Genomic DNA, 24,897 nt, shown 5'->3' with positions numbered 1-24,897 from the left:
TTCATAAACACGTAATTATAAATAAATGTTTCTATAAATATAAATACCTTTATAAAGCTTATCTTGTACACCACTGTAATGTAAAGGCTTACTGATTGCTAGGCCTCTGGTCTGGCCTATTTTTTACCTGGCCAGATCATGTGATGGTTCATTTAGCTACCTTGGAGACAATAAGTCTCAGTTTCTGTTGCAGCCCCCACCCCCCATCTATTATTTAGCTTTAAGCAGGTGCGTCTCCTACGGCACAGGGGGAAAAGTAATTTCCTGAGTGTGACAAACAGGTAATTATTGATGATGATACTTGATGCCAAAGCTCTCCTTGTCCCATAGTCCTTCTGGACAAGACATTTAAAGCTTGTAAACCATTTTGCAGGTTCAAATTGAAACTGTTATTTTAGATCAGACATGTGAAATCACCAATATTTCTATGAACTTTAGTGTAGGGCTTTTACATTTCCTTGAATACAAGATGGTTATACAAGATATTTTCATTTGCTTGTTTTAATGTTGGTCTGTGAAAAGAGGGAAATGACAGGAAAGACTCCTCAGCCAGGTGGTCGCAAAAGACTCACTGCAAAGGCTCTGTGACATCAATGAGATCATGGAGCCTTTGATATCTGATGCGCTTAAATCTAACTGACAGCAATCCAACTAAATAAGATTCTGTTCAATAAGACTGTGTGACTGATCAAAGGCCAGTTACAGTATTTTATCTAAAAGAGACTAGATCCTTCATCATAGTCCTACTTTGGCCAGTATCTGTGATGCTGGAATCTTTATTGATTTAATTTACATTAAACATGATATAGCATATATATATATATATATATATATATATATATATATATATATAGTATTTTGTGGAGACAGTAATCAAATCCCTAATCAGACATAATGGACTTCTGCTACCACTGCAAACTTAAATATTCATGTAACCGGTTATATTAGCTTTCAGTCTGCTGTTGTTGTGTCTAGTCTTCCATTGGCTGTTTAGACTTATTAAAAACTGTGGACAAGAGTGATCACGTGTATTGTAATTTTAAAATAATTGTTAACTATATCATTAAAGACATAATTAATCTATTGTATCTAGTGAAGTTACTATTACACTGGCAAAATAACAGGTTAATCCGTTTATTTAACAAAGTAAAACTTATTCCATTAGTGACTACTCCATTCTTCAAACACGCAGAACAATACTAGGATGCACGACACGCAATTTCTCCCTCCTCAACTGTAACCGCCCTTTGCTTTCAACTCGTCTTATCCAATCACAATCCTCCTCGTGTCTTATACCCCCACTATTTTGTAGGGTTGGCCAATCACTACGCTCATCGCTGAGGCTTCACTCAACGGACTCCGCCATTTTGTAGCGCTTTAAGAAAACTCAGCCAAGCAACAAAGTTGCGGATCAGAGCTGCTGTTCCTCTGTATGCAATGGACGGGTAAGTGATGCTACGTTGTTATGAATGGAAAATAAGTTGGACTTGCCTGGTGATAAACATTGCACTAGTAAAGCCGTGCGTTTATCAACTGTAATGTAGCCTTATATATTTGTTTGGACAAAGCGAGCACTCTTATAATCACCAGTTACGATGAAACAAACCCGTAGATTTCCGTGCGTCAGGCTTCTGCATGATGCTCGCTGTTTTGTTTGGCACATTTAGCTTTCCCCCCTGGTTTGCTTGTTTTATTTTTTATAAACTATCATTGTTCGTGTTTTGCAGCCTAATTGAGTTTTGTTTTCTGCAAAAACAATTATATTTCTACCGAGAAGACTTGTTGCATCGTATGCAGTTGTAAAAGTTGAAGTAAAAAGTAAACAATAACATTCTTTAAAACGCATTAATGGGGAAAGCAGGCATTGCAAGTTGTGATATTCTTTCTAACCAGAAAATGATTAGTAAAGTGAGTAAGAGTAACTTAATTAGTTAGTTTGTGTGATGGCATTGACATATTTTTCCCTGTGCAGCCGCCTAGAGACTGAATTGTATCCTATGGGATCAAGTTACGCAGAATTAGAGTAAGTCTATCTGAAATATTATAGCTCAGAATGTGTTTTTTTTTTTACCTCCCACAGATTGCATTTTTATTTAGTAGTTTTATTAGAGAAATATCAGTATGCTATAGTGTTTTTCTTACAAAATGCTCCATAGTTGCCATAGATTCCACACACACAAAAAAAGTAGTTACTTTGCCATTTCTGCAGGTGACCATCAATGACTATTGCTTTTTATTATTATTTTTGTTTATAGCTTGAACAGTGCAACAATCTGAGTTTTAAACTGTATTTAGACTGTTATGTTGCAAATTTGGGGTTAAAAAGGTTTTTTTGAATAGTAACCTAGTGGTTGTTAATACCACATAGCGGTAACAATTACGGTTGTAACTACTGTAATGTGGCAGATATTGTGGTTTCTATGGTAAATGAGTCTGATAGACCTGGATGAACCAGACAGACACACTGCACATGCACCATGTAAGATGATACACAGAAACTAAAACCACACCCCAGGTATTGTGAAAGAAGGACCCCAGTACTCAGGGCCCCCTTGTTTGAGCTCTCATTTGCATAAAGGTTTTTCCCTCTTGGGGAAGATGTATCCGTATTTGTTTGGCACAGTTTCTTTTTCAATTCATTGTTTCAAACATAAAAGCCTTAAAGCTGTGCTTTGTAGATATGAGGACTTTTTGAAGACCTGATCCAAAGGGGAGATTCTGGTATTGCGTTTACTATGAGTTCATGTGAAACAGGATGTGGGGGTTAATCTTCAACCATAGACTGACCCAAAATACCACTCATATTTCTTGCTCTAAGGGAGATATGTGGGAAGGACCTAAATTACGTAGTCTATTCACAATCTGCTTATTCCTTTAATGGGAAAAACATCTGACCAACATGAACCAAATTAGATATTAGACTCATTAGACCCACTTAAATATGTATCGCATGTCTTATTTTGGTTGATTTTAATTTCACCTTTTGGCTTGCAGAAATGGATTATATTCTGAAAATTACACATTAGACAAACTGTCCTGTGCATGAAGCATTTTTTTCTTTACCTTTTGTTTCATTGGGACTTTAGACCAATGCATGGGGTCAGAATGGTTCCTCTGTTCTCCTTTCATGTATTTTGTTTCTGTTTTCCTGCTCTGATTTTTTTCCTTTCATTTCTCTTTTCTTTTACAGCGTTGTTCACGATATTGCAGTTGGCACAAAGGTAAGAATTTTATATTTGGTCCTTCGGGTCACTTTGGTAGACGACACGTGCTATACAGCTTGAATTGGTTCAATAAGAGCAGATTTTTTCACTTAATCATCCTTTAACTGTCTGTGTGCAATGACTCTCACATGGCCTTTGTGACTTCCACACCTTGTGCTATCACTGTCTAGATATGATTCATTCTGGCAACAAGGTGAATCATTTCAAAGCAAAAAAAAAACAAAAAAAAGGATTTGTTAGAACAAGCACTGTGGCATTCTGCCATTCCACGTTGTGCTTTCTCAACTTTTTATGAAATCAGAGTTATCATTTAACTTTAAAAAATGAATGCAGGATATGTCATAATATTTGATTATTGTGAAATGCCTAGTTAGGAAATCCCAAACTTGCTGCCTGGATCAGCCTTTATGAGGCCACGACATGAACACTCCCGCTCATTCTCTCATTAAAGATTATTTCCTGTGGTATGTGGCTAGTGAGGAGGGACCTACAGGATGTGGAACAAAGGCTGATTCATGAGGTTCATTTAGGTTAGTTACTTACACGCTTCAGGTCATGCAGTAACTTATGTTGCATGAAACCTACCGGCACTGTATTTATCTTGGGATTATATGTGATAAAGGGACAGGCACTGTTTTAAGAGTTTTTTTGCTAATTGAAAAAGTTGGTTCTGAAATTATATGAGATGTTTCTTAGTTTTGGAGTTAAAATAATTGTAAGGGCATTATGTCTCAGGTTCAGATCAATTAGCCTAAATGTTTAAGTCCCCCTTAGTCAATTTTTATCCATTAAAACTCTTTTTTTATTCGTTTATTTAAACGTTTATTCCTTGGGGAAAAAAAACTTCATGCCTTAAAATAGCTTGAATATAACAGTATACCCTTGCCTCATTTAGTGTAAGTGATCCTATGAATATGCAAATTAGCCCCGCCTCCACTCAGACCAGCTCAGAGATTCATGCCCCTTTCACACGTACATGGCTATTTTGAAAAACGGAGACATTTCCCTTCGTTTGTGCCCTTCGTTTACACGCAAATGGAGAATTCTTCTCTGAAACAAATTATTTCTAAAAACTCCGGCCAGAGTGGAGATTTTGAAAAACGTAGTTTGCATGTAAACTGAGAAAAACAGAGTTTTAGGCAGCCGACGTCACCGTATGTGACTATTCTCGGGATTCTGATTGGCTGCTTGAGCTTCTCTTTACACTGCCACCTACAGGTTTGGCATGCTCTAGACAGCATAACACTTTTCTGAAAACTGACAGGTGTGCACAATGTTATTTTTGAAAACGGAGAGGGGTGAAATGTCCGTTTATGAAAAAAGCCGTCCACGTGTAAACGTAGCCTCACTCGTGGATCATCGCACGTTGTCGTTTTTGGTCAGAAACAACAGCGGTTTCAAACCGCGTTTTTGAGACTGTCTTTTGTTCACTGCAGTTTTAAAGAGAAAATACTATCAATGGTGTTGACTTGTGAATTTGCACATGGTTTGTGGAATAATGCCCCTTTCACAAGATGTGAAATAAGTTTTTGATGTCCCATCTCCCTTTGCTTTGAACTTTGTAATTTTGCAGATTTTGTTTATGCTTAAAGGGGTCATGACATGGTTTTTTTTATTTTATTATTATGTTCCCTTAGGTGCAAATATAGTATTACTATAGTTTTTTTTATATTAAATGTAGTGATTTATGACCTTTTCCCCCCTGTTTCTCATCCTCTGATTCACACAGTCTGTTTTGGGGGTGTTTCCCCTTTAAGAGTTCAGTGTTAACGCCCACTGTTATGATTGGCTAACGTCAGTGCCTATGCATCAATTATTAACGCCCCCAGCCAGAACCTGTGCGGATTCAGCGTATTTAAAAAGTAGTTTAAAGTTTTAAACACATTACTTACAGTTTGTGTCGTCGTTGTTGAGCCCAGAATAGTCGGCAAGGACTTATCTTTGAGCAACAGTTTTCTGGCAAAGCCAGCATCATTTTGGGATTTGTTCTCAAAACAGTCATCCTTCAAATGTATAGAACAAACGCTTAAACTAACACTGCCGTGACTGAGACGTCCGCAAAAAATAAAGTGCATCCATTTTCCCCTGACGACTGGATCTTTCGCAGCGTATTCAAAGATGTTGTTTGTCCACAGCCAGGACCAGCACATCTGCGTGGCATCGTAATTTCCCTGTACACAGACACTGTCCGGCGACTGAACACTTGTGAGGCGCGCGGCGATACGAAATGAGCGTAGTTGTCTTGCGCTGGAGGCGGTCATATGCAAACGCTGGTACGTCACTTCGTACCGTGACGTCACTTCTTACCGTGACGTCACTTCTTACCATGGATCCAGAACGAGCTGTATTTAGAGCTTGATTAAATGAATGATTCGTTTATAATGGGGAGGAGGTCTTAAGCTATGAAACTTGCAGGACGTTTTAATGGTACAAAGACCTCTTATATACTAAAAGATCAAGGCAAATTTGGTTTCTCATGTCATGACCCCTTTAAACAGCAACATTACACACTAACTAAAGTAAAAAAAGTTAAATCATATTCAACCACCCCTTTAAAGCATATTAAAAACACCACATAGACATATAAACAACACAACCACAGGGGGACTTTAAATCCAATGTGAAACCTCATTCGAAAGCAGTTTTACTTTTGTAATGTGACATTTCTGAGTGAAACGGCATATCGGAAAAAAATGTAGGATAGGGCTCAATTTTATTAATTGGAAACTAATTTAATTTAAAATTAGATGACAAATTGAGCTAGGTTGAATGCAAGTTTGCTTGAAACAAGACATTCTAAATGGCTATTTGGCTATTGGTTAGCATTAATGTGGTCTAAGTGATGTCATCAGACAAGGAAAGTCGTTTTAGAGGAATAGCATGTTACTTTTACATTTTAATGTAATTGTAAGCTATTAAAATGGTGGAATAGCATACACCAATCATTCACTAAAAAATAAGAACATAGAAGCCGTAAACTGGGGTCAATGTTAACTGGGAACAAGCTACTCAGTCTTGTCTTTTGGGCTAAATTAAACTGCAGTCGCAAGATATTATTATAATATAAGAAACCAATTATGCAGTAGGGAATTATGTAGGTATAAACTTGATGTTTATCATGAAACTGGGCCATATTATTGTTTGAATTTATTTTTCTATACCCACAAAACCTTAGTTATCAGCACAAAATAGGTTTTCTTTATTTAAAATGCATTGAAAATTCATGCACAATAAGGTCAAAGACATTCATTTAGAAAAGTAGATGATAAATTGCAATTTAATGATTTTAAATTGATCGTTGGATGTTCTGGTTGTTTAGATGGTCTTCAGATGACTGTATTTGTCTTTGCGAACACAGGTGCTAAGCATTTTATGGAGGTTTCTTCCTCAGCCTAATGATTGAACCCATTTCAGAGACATTCCTCAGAGATTGGTTTTGGCTGTTGATATGATGAGATGAATGCGGTCTATTCATCAAATGCAAATATGTTTGCCTCATCACTCAGCACACACATGTAGCTCTTGTGTTTGTTCAGCAGGGCTGATCAGAGGGAAGATGGCTGGGGGAGGTGCTAATGGGTCACATGGGGGTTCGCTTGATGCTATCAGTCTCTCTTTCTTCTTCTCGGTATCTCGTAAAGAATGCAAGTCGAAAGCTTGTGGGTCACAGGTGCTGATTACAGTGAGCTGACAATCCACAATACTCTCAGCATGTTTTAACTCGCTGAAATTGTGATGTTGTTTTTGTGGTGTCAGGGTGCACAACCAGGTATTTATCTGTCCAAAAAGTGCAGTGCCACGTATATAGACTCTCCACAGGGACAATTTATGATCGGCCGTTGCTACTATTGCACGATCCAATGTAAAAAGATCTGGAACTGTGCTCATAACCTGTATGGTTAGTGTAATAAATGGCTCAAGTTAGAAGGCACACCTGGGCGTATGGAGATAATGGGTCTTGTGTATTCAGTTCTGGGTTGGGTTTCAGTTACCTGCAGCACAAGGTTTCCATGGTGAGCGCATTACAATCGGAGCCGTGGTAACGGCCCCGTTTTTTGTTCTTGTGAATTGTTGCAGTCTTCGCCCCTCCCCCTGTCATTCACACCCCCTAATCTATTTAAGCAAGTATCCCATCATGCCACACCCAACAAAAAGTTAACACATCGAATGTTTGTGTTTGTCACGCTTAATTAACTTCATTGAATGCACAGAGATAGTGGTGTCTGACACCTCTAGAAGCTTTGAAGGAATGTTCTGGGTTCAACTCAAGTTAAACAATTGACGGCGTTGCTATGTAACAGAAACCAAAGAAAGTTCAAATATAGTAAATGAATGTTCCCATAACTTCCCTCATATTAGTTAAATCAAGTCCATATTGTACAGTACGTGAGGGAAGTTGTGGGAACATTAATTTGTGGCCTTGATGTCTTGTTTTTTTTCCATGCATGTCATGTTGGGGGCGTCCATAAAAATTCAATTTTATATTTTTTATAACAATGTACAGTTTGACATAAGGATATTTGTATAGAGTTTTTTTTTTAAAGGTTACGTTTAACTGTGCTATTACTGTTTTTGAGATCAATTTTAAGAAAGTGTTGGATGACGACAAAGGTAAACTACGGTAAATATAAAAACAGGGTATATAATGCAGATTTAATATTAGACATTCACAACGTACCGGCTACGTGGAGCAAAGCAAACTCCATAAACACTAGGCCATGTGTCCATAACCCAAAACTAGAAGTGAATTTGACTAAATAGTAGTTTTACTTCTAAAAGGACAGTTTAATAATCCTTTAATGAATTAATTAACGCAAGCAGTTGTTAGTGCTTTATTGTTAAAAATGTTGCAAGCTTGTTGTCAGTTCATTGGTCGTTTTGCTAGAAAACGGCACAGTTTAGGGTAACAAGCAACTGAGTTGAGCTATAAAGATGGTTTCTGTAAAAGCGTAAAGATTAGCGTGTTTTTCAGTAACCATTTGTTTTTTTTAGCTTAGTGTGTCGTAGCAGATGTATGTTGTGTAGCCACCCCCCTCTGGGTTACATGTGGTTCTCATTGAGTCGTTTGACTGTGGAATTTTAATATGTGGTGGGCAGGCCTGTGCGGTTGCCTGGGCTTAGTAGTTTCTGCTGAATACACTTATTTCACTCTTTCTTTAGTCATACGCTGTGATTGGACAATCAGAATATAATTTAATTCATCCAACTACTGTTACTTTCTTTGTCTCAAATCTGTCTGCACTCGGATAATGGACAACCAGAACAAACATTTGCTTTCAATTGTCCAAATTAAACGGGACAAAGACAGTTCTTTGCAGAACTGTGATTTATTGCTTATGTTAATCACATGTCTTAAGTCATGTGTAATCTTGGCTTAAGCTGTGTTGTAAATTGGGTGTTTGATACCAAGCGCAGAGGTTAAGAGGTTTTAGACATGTTCCGTCCTTCTTTAACAAAGAAAAGTGTGAAAGAGCAAATGCAAAATTCAGTCTGGACACGTTCCTTTTGGTCGACGACCTGGAAATGTAAAACCACCCCTCTCCCCATGGTCGACAGAGATCTTCCGTCATAGTTTTGTAGTGGGGGATGTCTTGTGGTTGATCTCTGACCCCACCCGCCCTTAAGGCTCTGCTGTGCGCACGGGAAGGCTGAATGTAGCATTGCCCATTTCCTGCGTTCAGAGTTTCTGATGTAAACTTGTCCTTCTTTGGACATCCAGCTATCATTGTTTCCTTTACTGGGCCTACTGGTTGTCGCCATTCAGGCTAAAGGTTGGATTCATCTATCATTATGTTCTTCCTCTTTACTTCAAATGTTCTGTTTATAAGTTTGTAGACCTCAGAACTGACCTAAACTGTCTAAACAAAATTACACGGTTTGATTTTCTTTTCTTTCAGAGAGGATCTGACGAGCTGTTCTCCTGTGTTACCAGTGGGCCTTATATCATGAGCTCAGCAGGTAGTACTTTTATGCTCTATACTTATTTCTTTCTCAGATGTGTTTAGTTTTGTCCCAGCAAACCTTCCTGATCATCTGCTCTCAATGTAGCCAACGGCAACGATAGCAAGAAGTTCAAAGGTGAAATCCGAAGTCCAGCCGCCCCGTCCAGAGTTATACATGTCCGGAAGCTGCCCAATGACATCAACGAAGCAGAGGTCATCTCCCTCGGCCTTCCGTTTGGCAAAGTCACCAATCTGCTCATGCTAAAGGGAAAGAACCAGGTACAATTGCCTCTCCTGTTATGACATTCTTAGCATTAGCTCAGAGTAGGAGAAAAGGTTGCCTTAACCAAAGCTCGTCACCTAAAAAATATCTGGATTTTTCATTTATGCAGTTAATAAGCTCTTCTTAAACAAGTATTTGTACCGTCACCAATATTAGTGTGTTCTAGATTTGTTTGTGTATAGCATATAAGCATTCAGCTTAGCAACGTTAACAGACTTAATTATTTATTTGGCTAGAAATTGTTTGTGAGTGTATTGTTGAGAATCTTGAAAGAAATTAATTAAATATAATATAATTCAGCAAGGATGTAATTACAGTAAAAAAAGTGACAAAGGCATATATAGTATTACCAAAGATTTCTATTTCAAGTAACTTTCTATTTATCAAAGAATGCTGAAAAAAGTATCTGCTTCTACAAAAATATTAAATCTAATATTTCACAATATTACTGTTTTAGTATATTTTTGATCAAAAGATCCTTGTCGCTCTCAAACTTTTGTAAAGTAATGTATGTGAAATTTAGCTTGTTTAACTGGAAGTTTTTGTTCATGTGCTTGCGTAGAGCATTTTTTGGGCTTAATGGAAAATGCATGATCTGCATTTTTTTTTGTGCAGGCTTTCTTGGAAATGAATACCGAAGAAGCAGCACAGACGATGGTTACTTACTACTCCTCCGTAACACCCGTCATCAGAAATCATCCCATCTTCATGCAATACTCCAACCACAAAGAGCTGAAAACAGACAACTCACCAAACCAAGTGGTATGTGCTTTAAATTCTCTTTTGGTGTCATCCCATAACGTCCGCGGGCTTTGCGACGCTTCATTCTACTTCTACATAGTTGATCATTTGAAAATTTATACATTTTATAATGAAGAGTTATTTGCAGCTGCTGTGTGCATGATGATTGATACAAGCAGAGGGCCTGGTTTGCTGTCTTCTACGCATCTTGTTTTTTCCCCTGCATTTTCCACAAATCCCGTTTCTCTTCTCTAAACACATTTTATATGCTGCTAAAGGGCTTTAGCAGTGAATTCCACAGCTGCAGCCCATCAGCGCTCATTTGGAGGATAGCTTAATTTGTTTTGCTTTTTCTGTTTGAACAACTAACACTGTTTACTCCATACTCGATTTTGTTCAGAATAAGCCATCTACAAATTGACTCGTGCGTGCACATGGATAAACAGCGTTTTTCTTTTCCGTTTTCTTTTGTTTTGAACCTAATTGAAATCTAATTTAATCTTTGCCATTGTTTGGTGTCTACAGAGGGCACAGGCAGCACTGCAGGCAGTAAATGCTGTCCAGACAGGTAGCATGACTCTAGGTGCTGTTGACCCATCCGGTATGACTGGCCCCAGCCCTGTCCTGAGAGTCATCGTTGAAAACCTATTCTACCCTGTGACCTTAGATGTCCTGCACCAGGTATACACTTCCTCTAGTCTATTCTACACCGTGACCTTAGATGTCCTGCACCAGGTATACACTTCCTGTAGTCTAGTACTCTGAAATGACTTTCTGACTCAATCCTTTCTGAATGAACTGTTGGCAGTTTTGATTGTTTGATACTAAAATATCTTCGGTTCCGAAACAGATCTTCTCCAAGTTTGGCACAGTGCTGAAAGTGATCACATTCACCAAAAACAATCAGTTTCAAGCTCTACTCCAGTTTGCTGATGGCCTGACAGCACAACATGCCAAGCTGGTGAGTGGTGCCATCTATCAGCCATCTTATGTAATGACAAATATTAAAACTTGGTTTTATGCCAGCTCGCATACTGTGAAAGAATGTGAAACTTTAAATTTTTTGGCATGATGTTTGTGGCATAGTTTTGAAACGCATCTCTCTTTCCTCAGGCTCTAGATGGCCAGAACATCTACAATGGCTGCTGCACCCTGCGCATTAGCTTTTCCAAACTTACCAGCTTAAACGTCAAATACAATAACGACAAGAGCCGTGACTACACTCGTCCAGACCTGCCCACAGGGGACAGCCAGCCTTCTCTTGAACATCATCATCATCATATGGCTGCTTTCGGTACAAATCCCCAGCGCACACTTTTCTTAACCACAGTCCCATTCTGCCTCTTCTAGAAATTTCTAAAAGTCCTCGTATTTTGCAGCTACTCCCGGGATCATCTCTGCCTCACCATATGCGGGAGCACACGCCTTCCCTCCGCATTTTGCTATCCAGCAGGCTGCAGGTACGACGGCACGCAGCTTGAGTCTAACACCTTCTCCATTTTATATTTTCCGAATGATTATGTCTTGTGATTTGTCACGTAAATTGAGACTGTCTTGATCAGGGTTGACAATACCTGGGGTTCATGGAGCCCTGGCCTCACTGGCCATGCCTGGGGCAGCAGCGGCGGCTGCGGCTGCTAGCAGAATGGGCTTTCCCTCCCTCCCCGGAACCCACTGCGTCATGCTGGTCAGCAACCTGAACCCAGAGGTTAGTAGTTTGTAGTCTCTCATGGACCTGGAAGTGCTCAAAATGTCTATTTAAACGTTAGGTCTTCGAGCAAGCTCAGGGACTTTTTATTGTGCCATAGCCTACTGTTCCTAATGATCCTTAAATTTTATTTTCTCTCATAATTTTATAATGAATGAGAAATGCATTATTTGTAAAGCTGTCACAATGCTAAAATTTTACTCCAAAAACAGGAGAACACTTTATTTTTTTACATTTAAGTTGTTATTTAAGTTATATTGTAATGTATAAATATGAATCACTTAAATTAAGCAATCACAATGACACCCCATCAATAGCTTAGTGGAACATTCTTTTTAAACAAAGTAATTAAAAAATAATCATTTAATGTAATATATAATAGAATAAATAATCATAATTTAAATCAAAACAATGGTAATGGCACTACAGCAAAAACCTGGTCCTGTATAAAACCACTGGTCTGTATAATTGACTGGATTGCTCATTATGTTCTAAACTGCCAGCAGGCGGTGAAGGATTAGTTTTCAGGATATATGTATGTAAATGAATTGTTACTTTAGACGTTATCTGTAATGTTTATGGTATTTTCGGGTAGGATAAGCGATATATAGAAATCATTAAGATGGGTGTGTCTACTGCGCACTGTCGACACAAGGAACTGACCTAACACAAAATACATTTCTTTATGTACGTAATTTTGCAGGAAATATTAAGCATGAACATTTATCTGGGATTATTAGCAGAAATTGATTTGGAATATACTATAAATATTACAATACATGCATGACCCTATTATGAGATTACACTGTTGTATTAAAATTCAAGCTTTACCATGCATCATCTTGCTCGGGCAACAGTAAATGCTTAGAAATGCTTTTTACAAGCATGACAGTTTGCATATGAATCAAGTGTTATTTGTATAATGTTGAGCTAATTATTAATTTAACAAATGCTTAAATAATTTTTATATTTACGGTTTCAAAATGCATTGTTCATGAAAACTGTTGTATGAATAAAACTAGTTGTGTGAATAAAAACAATATTATATAGCCTAACACAATATAATTACATAACCACAGTAAATAAGTTGTATGTGCATTCCAAGCATAAATCTGTATTCAGATAAGAGTTGAACGATTTTGGAAAGTTCGGATAAACACTGTGCGATCAAAATAGAGCAAAATCAGAGGAAATTCCTGACTTAAAACAAATAACCATTTAAATGTTTAGGATGTTTGCATTGTAAGAATGTACAGGGAGACTTTAGATATAAAAACGCTAACTTGTTAGGTAATGTTTTTCATTAAAAGCAGATGATTTCAAAATGCACTTAGTTTTTGTATTTTGGTGAACGAAAAACAAATTTTCCAGTCATACATTTCATCATTGAAGATTTCTTAAAAACAGCGTGATAATATCGTTCTCGCTAACGCAATATCATGTATCGTCTCATCACGTCAGCTAAGTGAATGGTCACGCCCCATATATTTTCTAATACAAATATTGGTATACATATCGATCATTTCAATTAAAACAATGGCACGTAACCTTTTAACTGTAGTAACTGAATTAAATTAACGGTACAATGGATATTGTAAACTGGTGTTGTTACTACTGCTAAACTGCTGAATATTTCTTTAATTTTAGTGCGCTTATGATCTATTGTCGCTCAGTAATTGCAGTGTACATGGCACAAAGCCTGTTGTTTAGAGTTTCCATTAACCGAAGCTCCGGCTCTTTATTCGCTCGTGTCCTCCTCACCCCTTCTACAATGCGTTGTCATTTCTTCCTCTAACATCCTCAGGTTTTGTGTTGTTAAATTCCATTCAGTTGAGCTTCATTCTTCTTGTTGCTTCCATTTGAATATGTTGCTGCTTTATTTCATATTCCACTCATCTCCTCCAAATATTATACAACAGTAAAATTGTGAAATCATATTTTCTGTTGGTCTGTTCAGAAGTTGGTTTTATTTATTCATTCGTTTGTACTGTTTTGTAAAACAGACCATTGGAAAGTGCATTTACACATGTATCATATTGAAGGAAAAAAAGCACATTGTTTACTACAGTAACTAATTGCTAATGATTAGCTTGTTTTGCTGGTGAAGTTTCTTTGTTAAATTTAGCACTACATTTTGTATTTCTTTATGTATACTGACCTTGTTTTTTTTACCTCCTTTTTTCTCCTATTTCTCTCCCTCCCCGTTCCCCTCATCCTTTGCTCTTTTTTTGTTTTTGAAACCTTGTTCTCCTTTGCCATCTGGCTGCACGCACCATATGTCTCTCTACTCATCTGATCTGTACGAACAATTCCACATCATCCCACAATCACACACACCAACATGACTTCAAACACACAAACATTTCTCTCTCTTCTATCCCCCCCCCCCACTCCCACCCCTCTCTCTGCTCCCAATCCATTAACCATCTTCATGATCCAACCATCGTTTTTCGCCATTTCCCGTGGAACTGCCTCGCTGCCTCGGATATGTTGAACCTCCACTCTGCCTCCGATCTTTACCTGTCTCTTCCTCCTCCGCTGCCCCCCTCTGCTGTCCTTTAAAGAGAGTTACGCCCCACTGCCTCTTTATTCTCTTCGGTATGTCATCCTTTAGCATCTTTTTTTGTCACTCATTTATTCTGTTCCTTTAATTTGGTTTTATTTCCTCACAAGGCATCTGTGAGGCCCAATTCTTTGAGTGCCTCGCTTGTTTTCTGCAGTATTTGGTGTGGTGAGATGAGACTCGTCATGAAAAGCTGCAGCTTTCCCGAAACGACAGCACTTCCTTTGAATGCAAGACGGGAGGCTGCCGCTTTTTATGACGGAACAAAGCAAATTGGCTTCTTGTAAAAATGTTGCATGCTTTTGAAAACTGTTCCACCTTTTTTATTGCATGTCTTTGGATAAAAGCTGTTTAAAATACTTGGTTTAATAGTCAAGACTCCTGCTGTTTTATATGTTCATTCTTTTTTGGGTTAGAAAGCATTTTCATCCCCCTCAAAACTTTTATCTTTCAAGTCTTGAACGATTCTTATCTCAATCAATCCGTTTAATCTGTTCCTCATGAGATCGTAAAACAACTTAAACACTTTCTTAAGTGTTTTCTTAAGAGCAGTTTTCCTAAGATTTGCAGATCCACTACTCTACTCTTAAGTCATTTTTTTCTTAACTAAGAATTCCTTTTAAAACAAGTTACTTTGTCCTTTTTCACTCAAAGTCCTGATAAAATTGCTATTACACGCTAGTCATTTTTATATAAAAGAATTTGAACCCTGAAAAGCATGTGATTGTGTGATATATTGGAGTATCTTGATTGTGAACTGAAGTTGTTTTATAGCTCAGACTGGTTTTGATGAGGTGTGTCTGATCATGACTAATTGCATATTTGTATCTGACATGATCCTGTCTTTTTGTAGGTGTATATGGGGATGTAATGAGAGTAAAAATCATGTTCAACAAAAAGGAGAACGCTCTCATACAGATGTCTGATGGGACACAGGCTCAGCTTGGTAAACTCTCTTAATATTATGGGTATTTGCTTAGAGTAGACTAATATATATTCACATGGTTAAAAAATATTTTTTTGCAGTATACTGATTCACGTCATGGCCAACTAGGGGCAGAATGATACATCCTCTGTATATTTCATTAGTTTTCAATTTTAGTATATACATTCATGTACACTTTTCTATTCCAGCAATGAGCCATCTTAGCGGGCAGAAGTTATACGGCAGGCCCCTGCGCATAACACTGTCCAAACACACGACTGTCCAGATGCCACGGGAGGGACATGAAGACCAGGGTCTCACCAAAGACTACAGCAACTCTCCTCTCCATCGCTTCAAAAAGCCAGGCTCCAAAAACTACTCCAACATCTTTCCTCCCTCATCTACCCTGCACCTGTCTAACATCCCGTGAGTTCATCAGCTTCTTGTTTTTCTATGAATTTAAAAACCAGATCTCATCTGTAACTTTGTTTCTGTGTTTTAGACCCGCCGTTGTTGAAGATGACCTCAAGATGCTCTTTGGTAGCAGCGGTGGTCTCGTCAAGAACTTCAAGTTCTTTCAGTAAGTCTGTGCAGGCGTGACATGCAGTAGCCTATCAATTAAAATTGATTGACACTGCTAATGGAATTACAACCGATAAATTTAGTGTGTTACAGAATGTTTGCTTCGCTTATAAAATTTGCTTATTACTTTAATATTCAATTATTGTATTACTTCTGTATTAAAATATAAGCTTGTTATTAGCCATAACTTTTACGAATATATACAGACATTCTATTTTGAAATGGTTTCTATTTTGAATAATATAATTTCTAGATACCTTGGGTTGTCATTTCTCATTGTAAATTATGCCTTTTCATGGTTATGATTATTATTATTGTTTAAAATTGGAACACTTCAGCAAGTTGGAACACACTGATTACCTATATGCACTATACAACTTTATTATTATTTAGTTTAGTTTGAATTATTCGTTTGAATGGTTTTAATTAATTTGCTACCTGCGTATTTTGAGTTAAAATACAGTTTTTGGCAGCAACAATCTGTAATTATTATTGATTATCTTCAGCACATAACTTCTATGTCGGTTTATCCGTAAGAAATACTAACAAATTCATCAACTTTCAGGAAGGATCGCAAGATGGCTCTGATTCAGATGGGTTCGGTGGAGGAAGCAATCGAGTGCCTTATCCAGTTCCACAACCATGATCTTGGGGAAAACCACCATCTTAGGGTTTCCTTCTCCAAGTCCACCATTTGAGAGAAATCTTCTCTAGAATGGGCGGGAGTGGCCAGTCATTGTAAACCTTGAGTCTTAATCACAAAGCTCACTTCCATCATTCCATTATTTTATTTGAGGCATTTTAGTGGATATTTACAAATGTTCTTTTTATTTTATTTTAGTCCAATTTTTAGAACCGATGTATTATTAGTTTCCCCTGAAAAGTTAATTAACTATGTATCACTCCATCTATTTGTTATCAGTCTAGTTAAGGCTTAAAAAAATGATTTCTATAGAAGCAGAGACGAACCACTTCAGGCCTTTGATTCCATTTGTGCCTTCAGATCTCTAGAACCTCAGTCAAACATCTGCAACTAATGTTTGCAAATCTGTGGTTTACAGTCCATTTCGTGGCCTCGGGGCCAAGCATTGATGCTCCTATGAGACATGGGTAATTTCATCAGGCTGATGGTACAGGCCTTAAACTCTGCGCCTCTGCATTATGTATCTCCCAGTAGGTTTGTAGTCATCATTCTCTAGCTTTAGCATTTATACTGTATTTTAGACATAGAATGTTTACAGTCATTTTTCTCCTTGCAATCATTTTTGTTTAAAATCCTATAGTGTTGTCAAGATTTGTATTGTTTTTATACTGTGGGCCATTGCATGTTGGCTGTGGTCAGCGGATCATTAACCGCTGTCCGTTTACTGTTTGTCCTGTATTTTGCGTAGATGTTCAGTGTCCGGCTTCATGTTATTGTGTGATGTAGATTATTTATGATATTCTACTTCAATGCCCCATTTATTTTATGTATTCATGTACCTGTGTGTACACTGCAGCTTGATACCAAAGCCTTTCCTCCATGTACCTTCTGAGGGACATCATGACACCCTTTAGCCTCACGACAAACGGCATGTACAAACATGGCCTCTCAGAGTGTCTTAACACTTCCTCTTCTTTGTAAAGAACAGTACTGTGTGATCTGTGATAGAAACAGTTCAAGTGAACTGCACATCTGCTGAATTGTGCACATCACACACTGCTCAGATTAGACGCAACGGCCTTCAGTGACCTCTGTAAAGTTTAAGTTTGGGTCTTTGAAATGACAAGTGCCTTTTTAAAATGTCTTGGTTGACTCATAGCAGTCCATCCTGGTGACATTCAACTGCGTTAACTTTCAAAAGATGTTTAGCGAAAGGCTTGATGGTGGTGGCCTAAATTTAACACTCGGACCAGAAAATGTAAAGAGAATCTTTAAAAGCATCATCTTTGTTTATATTGTTCCCGGTAATGTTTCATTATTCAGTTATTTTACTTTCCTATTTTATTTTTTTTGCATTAGGTTCTGTGTATGTTTTTTTCTTATTCTGTGTTGTATGTTTTACCATTTGTGTGGGACCAATCTAAAAAAAAAAGAAAGAAAAGGCGCTGCTTTAAAAAATGCAAATGCTCCTTGGATAGGAAAAAGAATCGCTTTAGCATTTTTGAAAACATTTATTTTTCACAGTGGCTGGATACAACCTGATTATGCATCCTTGCACAACATTAAAAACCCTCATTTTACAACATCTGCCTTAGATAAAGTGCTTTTTCTTATAGTGGACAGATGAGGTGTAAATACTATTTTTGTATCACAATGTTAAAAGTTATGGGTTTTTATATTTCCTGAAAACGTGTATATTTTGATTACAGTTATGGACCATCATCATGCACAAATATAGTTCAATATAAAATGGTTAAAATCAGGATTACTGTTTTCAGTCTTTATCTTGTTCCTCATGGCATTCCTAGTTGTACTTTTTGCCTTCAATAAATATTTCTTTACTCCAGTCTGTGTAGCCTACATGACGTTCATTTGTGTGTCAATATATAAAGAACAGCTATTGTGTCTTTTACGAGGGACTTCATTACAGAACATCACATAAACATACATCACGCAAGAGCTTGGAGTGAAAGTTAAGTCATATGCAAATACCCCTTGCGGAAACGCCTCGCCGTTGCGTTATGCACAGACTCATGAAATTGAGTAGATAACCAACTGGGTCGACGTATTTGCGTGAGCTTGATTCTTCAGGCAACAAAAATACTCACAATAATCACAGTCTCCATCAAAATACTAGCCTACATTATTAATGATTTGAACCCTCTGGAAACAGTGAATCGAACGTGTTAATGGTCTCACAAAGGAACCTGGTCTCCTTGTTGATTCCCCTCAGGACACAATTTACCGTAACACTAATGTTACGTGTGCTGTGTCGTCACGTCTTAAATCAGGAAGAGGAACTGGACTCAATCGTTAAAGCGAACTTCATATTTGTGTGTGGATCTTCTCTTGCCTTTAAAGACTACGAACTCAATTACTATGAAACATTTATTACTTCTGTCTCTGCTTTTGTGGGCGGTTTCTTACGCCGACGACACGAGCATTGGGCAGAAGCCCAGTACAGTCACCATTAAACAACCCGCACTCAAGAATACTACTACTAACATCAGTATCAGTACGAATGGGTCTGATAAAAACAACACAAGCAGCAAAAAAATGGGCTTCGATCTGGACGGCGCGATGATTAACCGGGCACTGTATGTTCTTATCGGAATCACGGCCATCGGAGTTCTGTATTTCTTAGTGAGAGCGGTCCGGTAAGTGATTTAGAAAATTAGGTTTTGTATTAAAATGCCCTCATCTAGACAGTGTTAAGTTTACATACTATAATACTAGACAGATAGATAGCGATTCGAAATGCAGCGGTGATGGCAAAAATGCTTGGTAAGAAACTTTGCGTTGTGTTAAACTCATAGCATTTTATTGAGCAGAAGCTCCTCAAAAACAAATTAACTTATTTTTTTAACATGATATTGCTGTTCTAAAAAGTTTTACATAAATTAAAAGCATGTTTGATAAGTATTAAGGATGTAACATATGCTTACAAGAAGATTCCACCCAAACGCATCTTGTGGAAAAGGCTGTTGAAATCTACATGGAAGTGAGTCGCCACCTCACGGTCGCTGCTGTACTTTACAGACCGAAGTCGGAGTATTCCCTGATAAGTCCACTAAAACTGCTAAATGAAGTACAATAGTTATGTGGGCTGCTTTTATTGTGTTGTTTGTAACTATGTAACTTTTTGGCCCTCTTGCATTTACAAAAAAAAAAAAAAATGCATTTTGCAGAAGAACATTGTTTTGGTTGTGCTCTGGCTCTGCGTGACTGTGGATGAATATGGTTCTTTCTCATAACCAAAAGAAAGAGAGAGAGAGAGAGAGAGATTATCGTACCATGTATTTCATAAAACATTCACTACTAGGCTTAAGAAATATTACCAGTTTAGATGGAAAGGATCTCAAGCTGACTACCTGAAGATGTTACTGCAGCTTTACACATTAATAGGTGTGGTACTTCCTTAAAAGGGAATTTGGCAACTATTTCAACTTAATAAAACCATTTAGAAATCATTTGGATGGTTAAATAACCTGTTCTGGTGAAAATGGTGACTTTCCCCGCTCCCCCCAGCGTTCCCGGTAAGTTGGAAATAGGAAGTCTCGTGAGAAGCGAGAACGAGCGAGAAACACGAACTGCTTAACGGCAATTTGACATACATGTCAATGTTCTATGATGAGCCCCTTTCACACAGAGATTCCGGAAAATACACGGTTAAAGTTGGCTGGCTCCGATAATAACATGCGCACATGAGCAGCGGTAGAAAGGGGGAGGAGGGTGCCGCAAGTGAGACTTTTTCATCAAAAGTAGTCTGAGCAACTTTTCTCCATTTACGGAGGCATGGGTGGGCAAGTGACGTATGTACACAATTTCCCGTAAAAACCATCCCACTTGGTCTAAAATCTAAACGCTTATAATATTGAATAAGGGTAAGGCAAAAACACGCTTTGAGAGAAGGATTGATGATGTATTGAGTCATTACAGTTTCACTTTTTTTTAAATTCTTCACACATTCAGTGAAACCGAAGTATGCAGACCAAACTGAATCATTTTCATTGCTTTTACGCAAAATGCATTCAATGACCACATTTTCCAAAATCCATGAACACTTTTGGCATTCATACTTGAGATGGCTGGGACGAACGCGCAGAACATTTCCTGTTACACAAATACGCTTAATAAAGCCTGAAACTCGTCGTCGGTCCAGGTGTGTTTTTAAAAAAAAAAAAATTAATTCCATATTTGCAGACAGACGACTCTTACTGCATGAAGCCACGAACCGCAATAGATTTTTAAAAATGCCGGTTAAAATAGAATGCTGCGTGGAGTCATCCAATCAGCATGTTCAGCGCACAAGTCCCACCCCCGAAAGTTCCTGAACTTTGAAAAAGTACTACGTCGCCAGCAGGGACTTTCGGAGGGGGAAATATTTACCCGGAATTTCATTTAGACCCTGGTTCCTGCGGTGTAAACACACAGAGTACCACCCCAAAGTTCCTAGTTCCTGGGGAAAGTTCCCGCGGTGGAAACGCGGCTAAAGCAGCTTCACAGTGATAACATGAAAATAATACAAGAAGTTTGTTTCTAGAAGAAGATTTAGTCATCGTCCACCTGAAGTAAGGCAGATCAATAATATTGAATATTAAATGTCCCCAACTAAGCAAGCCAAAAGCCAAAGCAACATGTATGTCTTTGTGTGGTAAACCCAGAGGAAACCAATGTCAACACAGAGAGAACATCCAAACTCCACACAGAAAGTCCTCCTGACACCACTGTGTCGCCAATACTGCACATACGCCATTATACCGGACACGTTAATGATGTTTTTTTTGGCTGTTGTTTTAACTTTTTTTTTTGCATGTAAATTACTCTATGTAAAAACATAGAAAAAAAAACTAATTGCTGCATTTCTCATTCATTCTTTTTGCTGTAATACAGTCAAGTAAAATGAAAAGATTTTTATCATATAATTCATATTTATCTGAAAAATAATCATTCAAACTTTAAAGAGAAGTTCATCATTTATGTAATGCTCCCTATTAGAGTTTATTTTCTTCAGGTCAGTGTGTTATGAATGAAATGCATGTTTTCTGAATGAGAATTGTTGCCAGTGTTATGGTGGAACGAGCTTATTTTGAGAGATATATGAAGTGTCAACCAGTCTCTCCTCCTCTCCACTCCGACTTCAACCAACCGGAACTGGACAAATACTCTGATTCATTCGGAACTTCATACACTGTTCACTCATTGGCCAGAGGAGAACTGGCCCCCCGACTGAGCCTGGGTTCTCCCAAGTTTTTTTTCTCCATTCTGTCACTGATGGAGTTTTGGTTCCTTGCCGCTGTTGCCTTACCTTCTGGCTTGCTTAGTTGGGGACATTTAATATTCAACAATATTATAGATCTGCCTTAAAGGTGGACGATGATGAAATTGTTTTTTGTATTATTTTCATGTAATCACTGTGAAGCTGCTTTGATACAATCTGTATTGTAAAAAGCGCTATATAAATAAAGGTGACTTGACTTGACTTGACTTGTTTTGTTGGTCTGAGTGAGTTTTGAAGGTGAGATTAACTGTTTGGCCAAGATTCATGTTGGTAATGCAGACTGCGTGAAGAGTTTTGATAATGTGCCTTCAGTATTGAACAATAGTTGTTAGCAATTGAAAAAAAAAACTTATCTAATTTTAAACAAAAAAGTTATATTTGTGTACCTTTAATATACATATATGTATGTATATGTTTGAACTGTTCCTTCAAGTGTTAATGGTTCTTCTTTGTTCTCTTGTTCAAGTCTGAAAAGAAAAGGTGTTCAGAGGAAGAAATACGGGCTCCTTCCAAACCATGACGACACAATGGAGATGGCCCACCTGGAAAGCGATGAGGACGATAACACTGTTTACGAAGCCAAATCTTTGAGAAGGTATTCAAACACTAGATTATTCTCCCAGATCCCTCAAATATTGACACAAGCATCACTCAGTCTCTGCTCAACTTAAGACTTTGGACTGTGATGTTGGAAATCTATAGCTCAGATATGATCTTGTTTGACCTGCTTTTTAACAGCTTTTCTCCCCTGCTTCTTTTAACAGATGAATCTCTGGGGATGTGTGACACTGCCAGAAAAAGAATGTAATGAAGACAATCCCATTCTCTCCGCCAAAATGGTTGTTGAATGATTTTGTCGTCGTTTTCAACAACCACGAGAGGACCTAGTCACGACACTTGGATGCTTTTGTTCCAAGAATGAAGTGGAAGGTGTGGCTTTAAACTAGATGGCTACATTTCTGACTGATATGACCAAATAGATCTTTTTGGAAATTTATTGGAAGGTCGTACTTTTTTTCTTTTTTTCTTTTTTTTGTGTGGATAGTAAGTTAGCAGATGATCTGCTTTTCTTTCTTTCTGCTATAAAACTGTTTTGGGCCAAAGTTACTTATGCATAATTTTTTGGGGGTATGAATCTCTTGAGTCAATGTGTGTTAATTAATATTGTAAAAAAAAAAAAAAACTTACAGTCCTGAAAATTGTTTGCTAATTTATGAGACCATTACATTGTTTTTGGACTATGTGCTTTTTTTGTTTTGTTTTAGATGTACCAACATATTATTATAGATGTTTTGCTTTTTTAAATTCTTTCTTTCTTTCTTTCTTTCTTTCTTTCTTTCTTTCTTTCTTTCTTTCCTCCCTTCTTTATTTTTCTTTCCTCCTTATACTGACTATTAATTTCAGATGTAAATTCTGAAATTTCATAAATTCATAGATTTCATGTGTATGAATATGCCAAATACCAGCATATGTACAATATGCACTTTAATGTTTAGGGTTCAGAAACTAAAACCGCAAAACAGACAGTCATGATATTTTATGCCATGACAACACGCTGACTGTCTTTGTACCATTACAAGGTTGGTTTGATAAATAAAAAGGAGTTGTATTTTTAAAGACTAAACATTTATGGTCCAAACGTAGATGTGTTTTGTTCTGCGTTCGAAGTCATTGGGCATGTTAAAACTAAGGTTGATTTGTGAAAGTAACATGTTTTTTTTTTCAATGGGTGTGGTTTTGCAATTATGTAAAGATGACAAATGTTTGTGCTGTCAAAACAGCAAGCCATCTTGAGGTATATGGATCCAACCACAACATTCACAAATGGCCAACTTGACGTTTCAAGAGGTGTAAATGAGGCCATTAATGCCATGGTTATAAATGTACTGACTTGTCAATTCTGTCTGTCAAATTTAAATGCATGAAATATTACTCTATCAATATTTAATGTACATAATTCCAATGATTCCTGAAGTGTGCCTTGCCTTCATCGCCCTTTTGAAAGTGCATTTGATTGGATGTGTTTTGAGCTTTTTTGTAATTAAATTCTATTATATATTTTCTCCTATTTCTCTATTCTCTTTTTTTGTGTCATTCTTAAGGTATTTACTTTGGCTTAAAAAAAGGTCTTTGTACTGTAAAAACATCCTGTTAGTTAAATAGCTTAAAAATATCTTCAGGTCACCTTTATTTCTATAGCACAGATAGTTTTAAAGTGATAACAGGAAAATGATTCAATGATGCAAACGAAGGAACAGCAAAAGAAAACAGTCATTGTTCAGCTGAAGCCAGTTCTGATGTGAAGATCATCAATTAAATTAGTTTATTTCATCCATAAGGCAGTTCTGCAGAAAACAGTGATGTCATCGTCCAGTTCAGTTCTTATCCAATAGTGTCAGTGCCGTCAAATCAATCAATACATCGCCACACTGTTGCAGACGAGTTTTTGAGATGTAGGTTCGTTGTCTTGTGATTCGGGATCAGACTCTGGCTCAAACATGTATGGCTGAATTTCACTGGTTGTAATTTTTTTTACTTTTTCACGCATATAATAGCAAGGACGTTCAAAATTATTTTAATACGCAAAACTGTTACTAAATCGTAGCAGTGGGCATTTACTTCCATGTCTTGAATGCGGCATGCCTATCAAAATAAGTCTTTAAGAGAGGATCAAAAACAGCTACTTCTAGGATGTTAATTTTATGGACCTTAAAATAACATAACATTTAATTTTCAGGTTTCATTTTAATGGCGTCCCAGATCGTGTGCGGAGGATTATATGTTTGTTCGGAGCATTTCAGTGCTGATTTGTAAATGAGGCACAGTATAATGGAGAGTTCGAAAATAGACTTTTGTTGAAAGACGAAGCAGCCAACTATATGGCTTTGACAGCGCAAACCGTAAGTAAACAATTTGAAAATGCTTCATATTAATAGAGGGTTTTTACCGACGTCACGTTGTGGGCGGTAACCCGGATGCGCGGCCATTATGGAGGCACTCGGGTG

At 37.5% G+C, this 24,897-nt stretch overlaps 2 protein-coding genes across 4 annotated transcripts; both read left to right on the top strand.

Annotated features, from left to right (window-relative positions):
• The first annotated feature begins 241 nt into the window (after positions 1 to 241).
• Positions 242 to 18,457, top strand: ptbp1b (polypyrimidine tract binding protein 1b). Of its 3 annotated transcripts, XM_079596967.1 has the most exons (17): positions 242 to 281; positions 1,313 to 1,445; positions 1,973 to 2,023; positions 3,191 to 3,221; positions 9,122 to 9,182; positions 9,273 to 9,445; positions 10,065 to 10,211; positions 10,716 to 10,871; positions 11,041 to 11,151; positions 11,304 to 11,484; positions 11,570 to 11,650; positions 11,753 to 11,898; positions 14,463 to 14,496; positions 15,315 to 15,407; positions 15,596 to 15,812; positions 15,889 to 15,966; positions 16,534 to 18,457. In XM_079596967.1, exons 2-17 carry the CDS (start codon positions 1,438 to 1,440, stop codon positions 16,664 to 16,666), a joined length of 1,701 nt encoding a protein of 566 aa, XP_079453093.1. In that variant the 5' UTR covers positions 242 to 281; positions 1,313 to 1,437; the 3' UTR covers positions 16,667 to 18,457. The 3 variants fall into 3 exon arrangements, with proteins under 3 accessions (XP_079453093.1, XP_079453094.1, XP_079453092.1); XM_079596968.1 differs by lacking the exon at positions 1,973 to 2,023; XM_079596966.1 differs by lacking the exon at positions 242 to 281 and having other exon boundaries at positions 1,371 to 1,445; positions 10,716 to 10,925.
• Positions 18,458 to 18,624: 167 nt separating this feature from the next.
• Positions 18,625 to 23,960, top strand: fam174c (family with sequence similarity 174 member C). Its single transcript, XM_079596970.1, has 3 exons — positions 18,625 to 19,268; positions 22,359 to 22,487; positions 22,657 to 23,960. The coding sequence occupies exons 1-3, from the start codon at positions 18,991 to 18,993 to the stop codon at positions 22,658 to 22,660; spliced, it is 411 nt and encodes a 136-aa protein (XP_079453096.1). The 5' UTR covers positions 18,625 to 18,990; the 3' UTR covers positions 22,661 to 23,960.
• Positions 23,961 to 24,897: the final 937 nt, after the last annotated feature.

The sequence above is a fragment of the Phoxinus phoxinus genome (genome assembly GCF_949152265.1).
Source record: "Phoxinus phoxinus genome assembly, chromosome: 22".
Lineage (NCBI taxonomy): Eukaryota > Metazoa > Chordata > Actinopteri > Cypriniformes > Leuciscidae > Phoxinus > Phoxinus phoxinus.
Note: the sequence above shows the minus strand (reverse complement) of the source record. Positions and strands in the feature narration are given on the sequence as shown.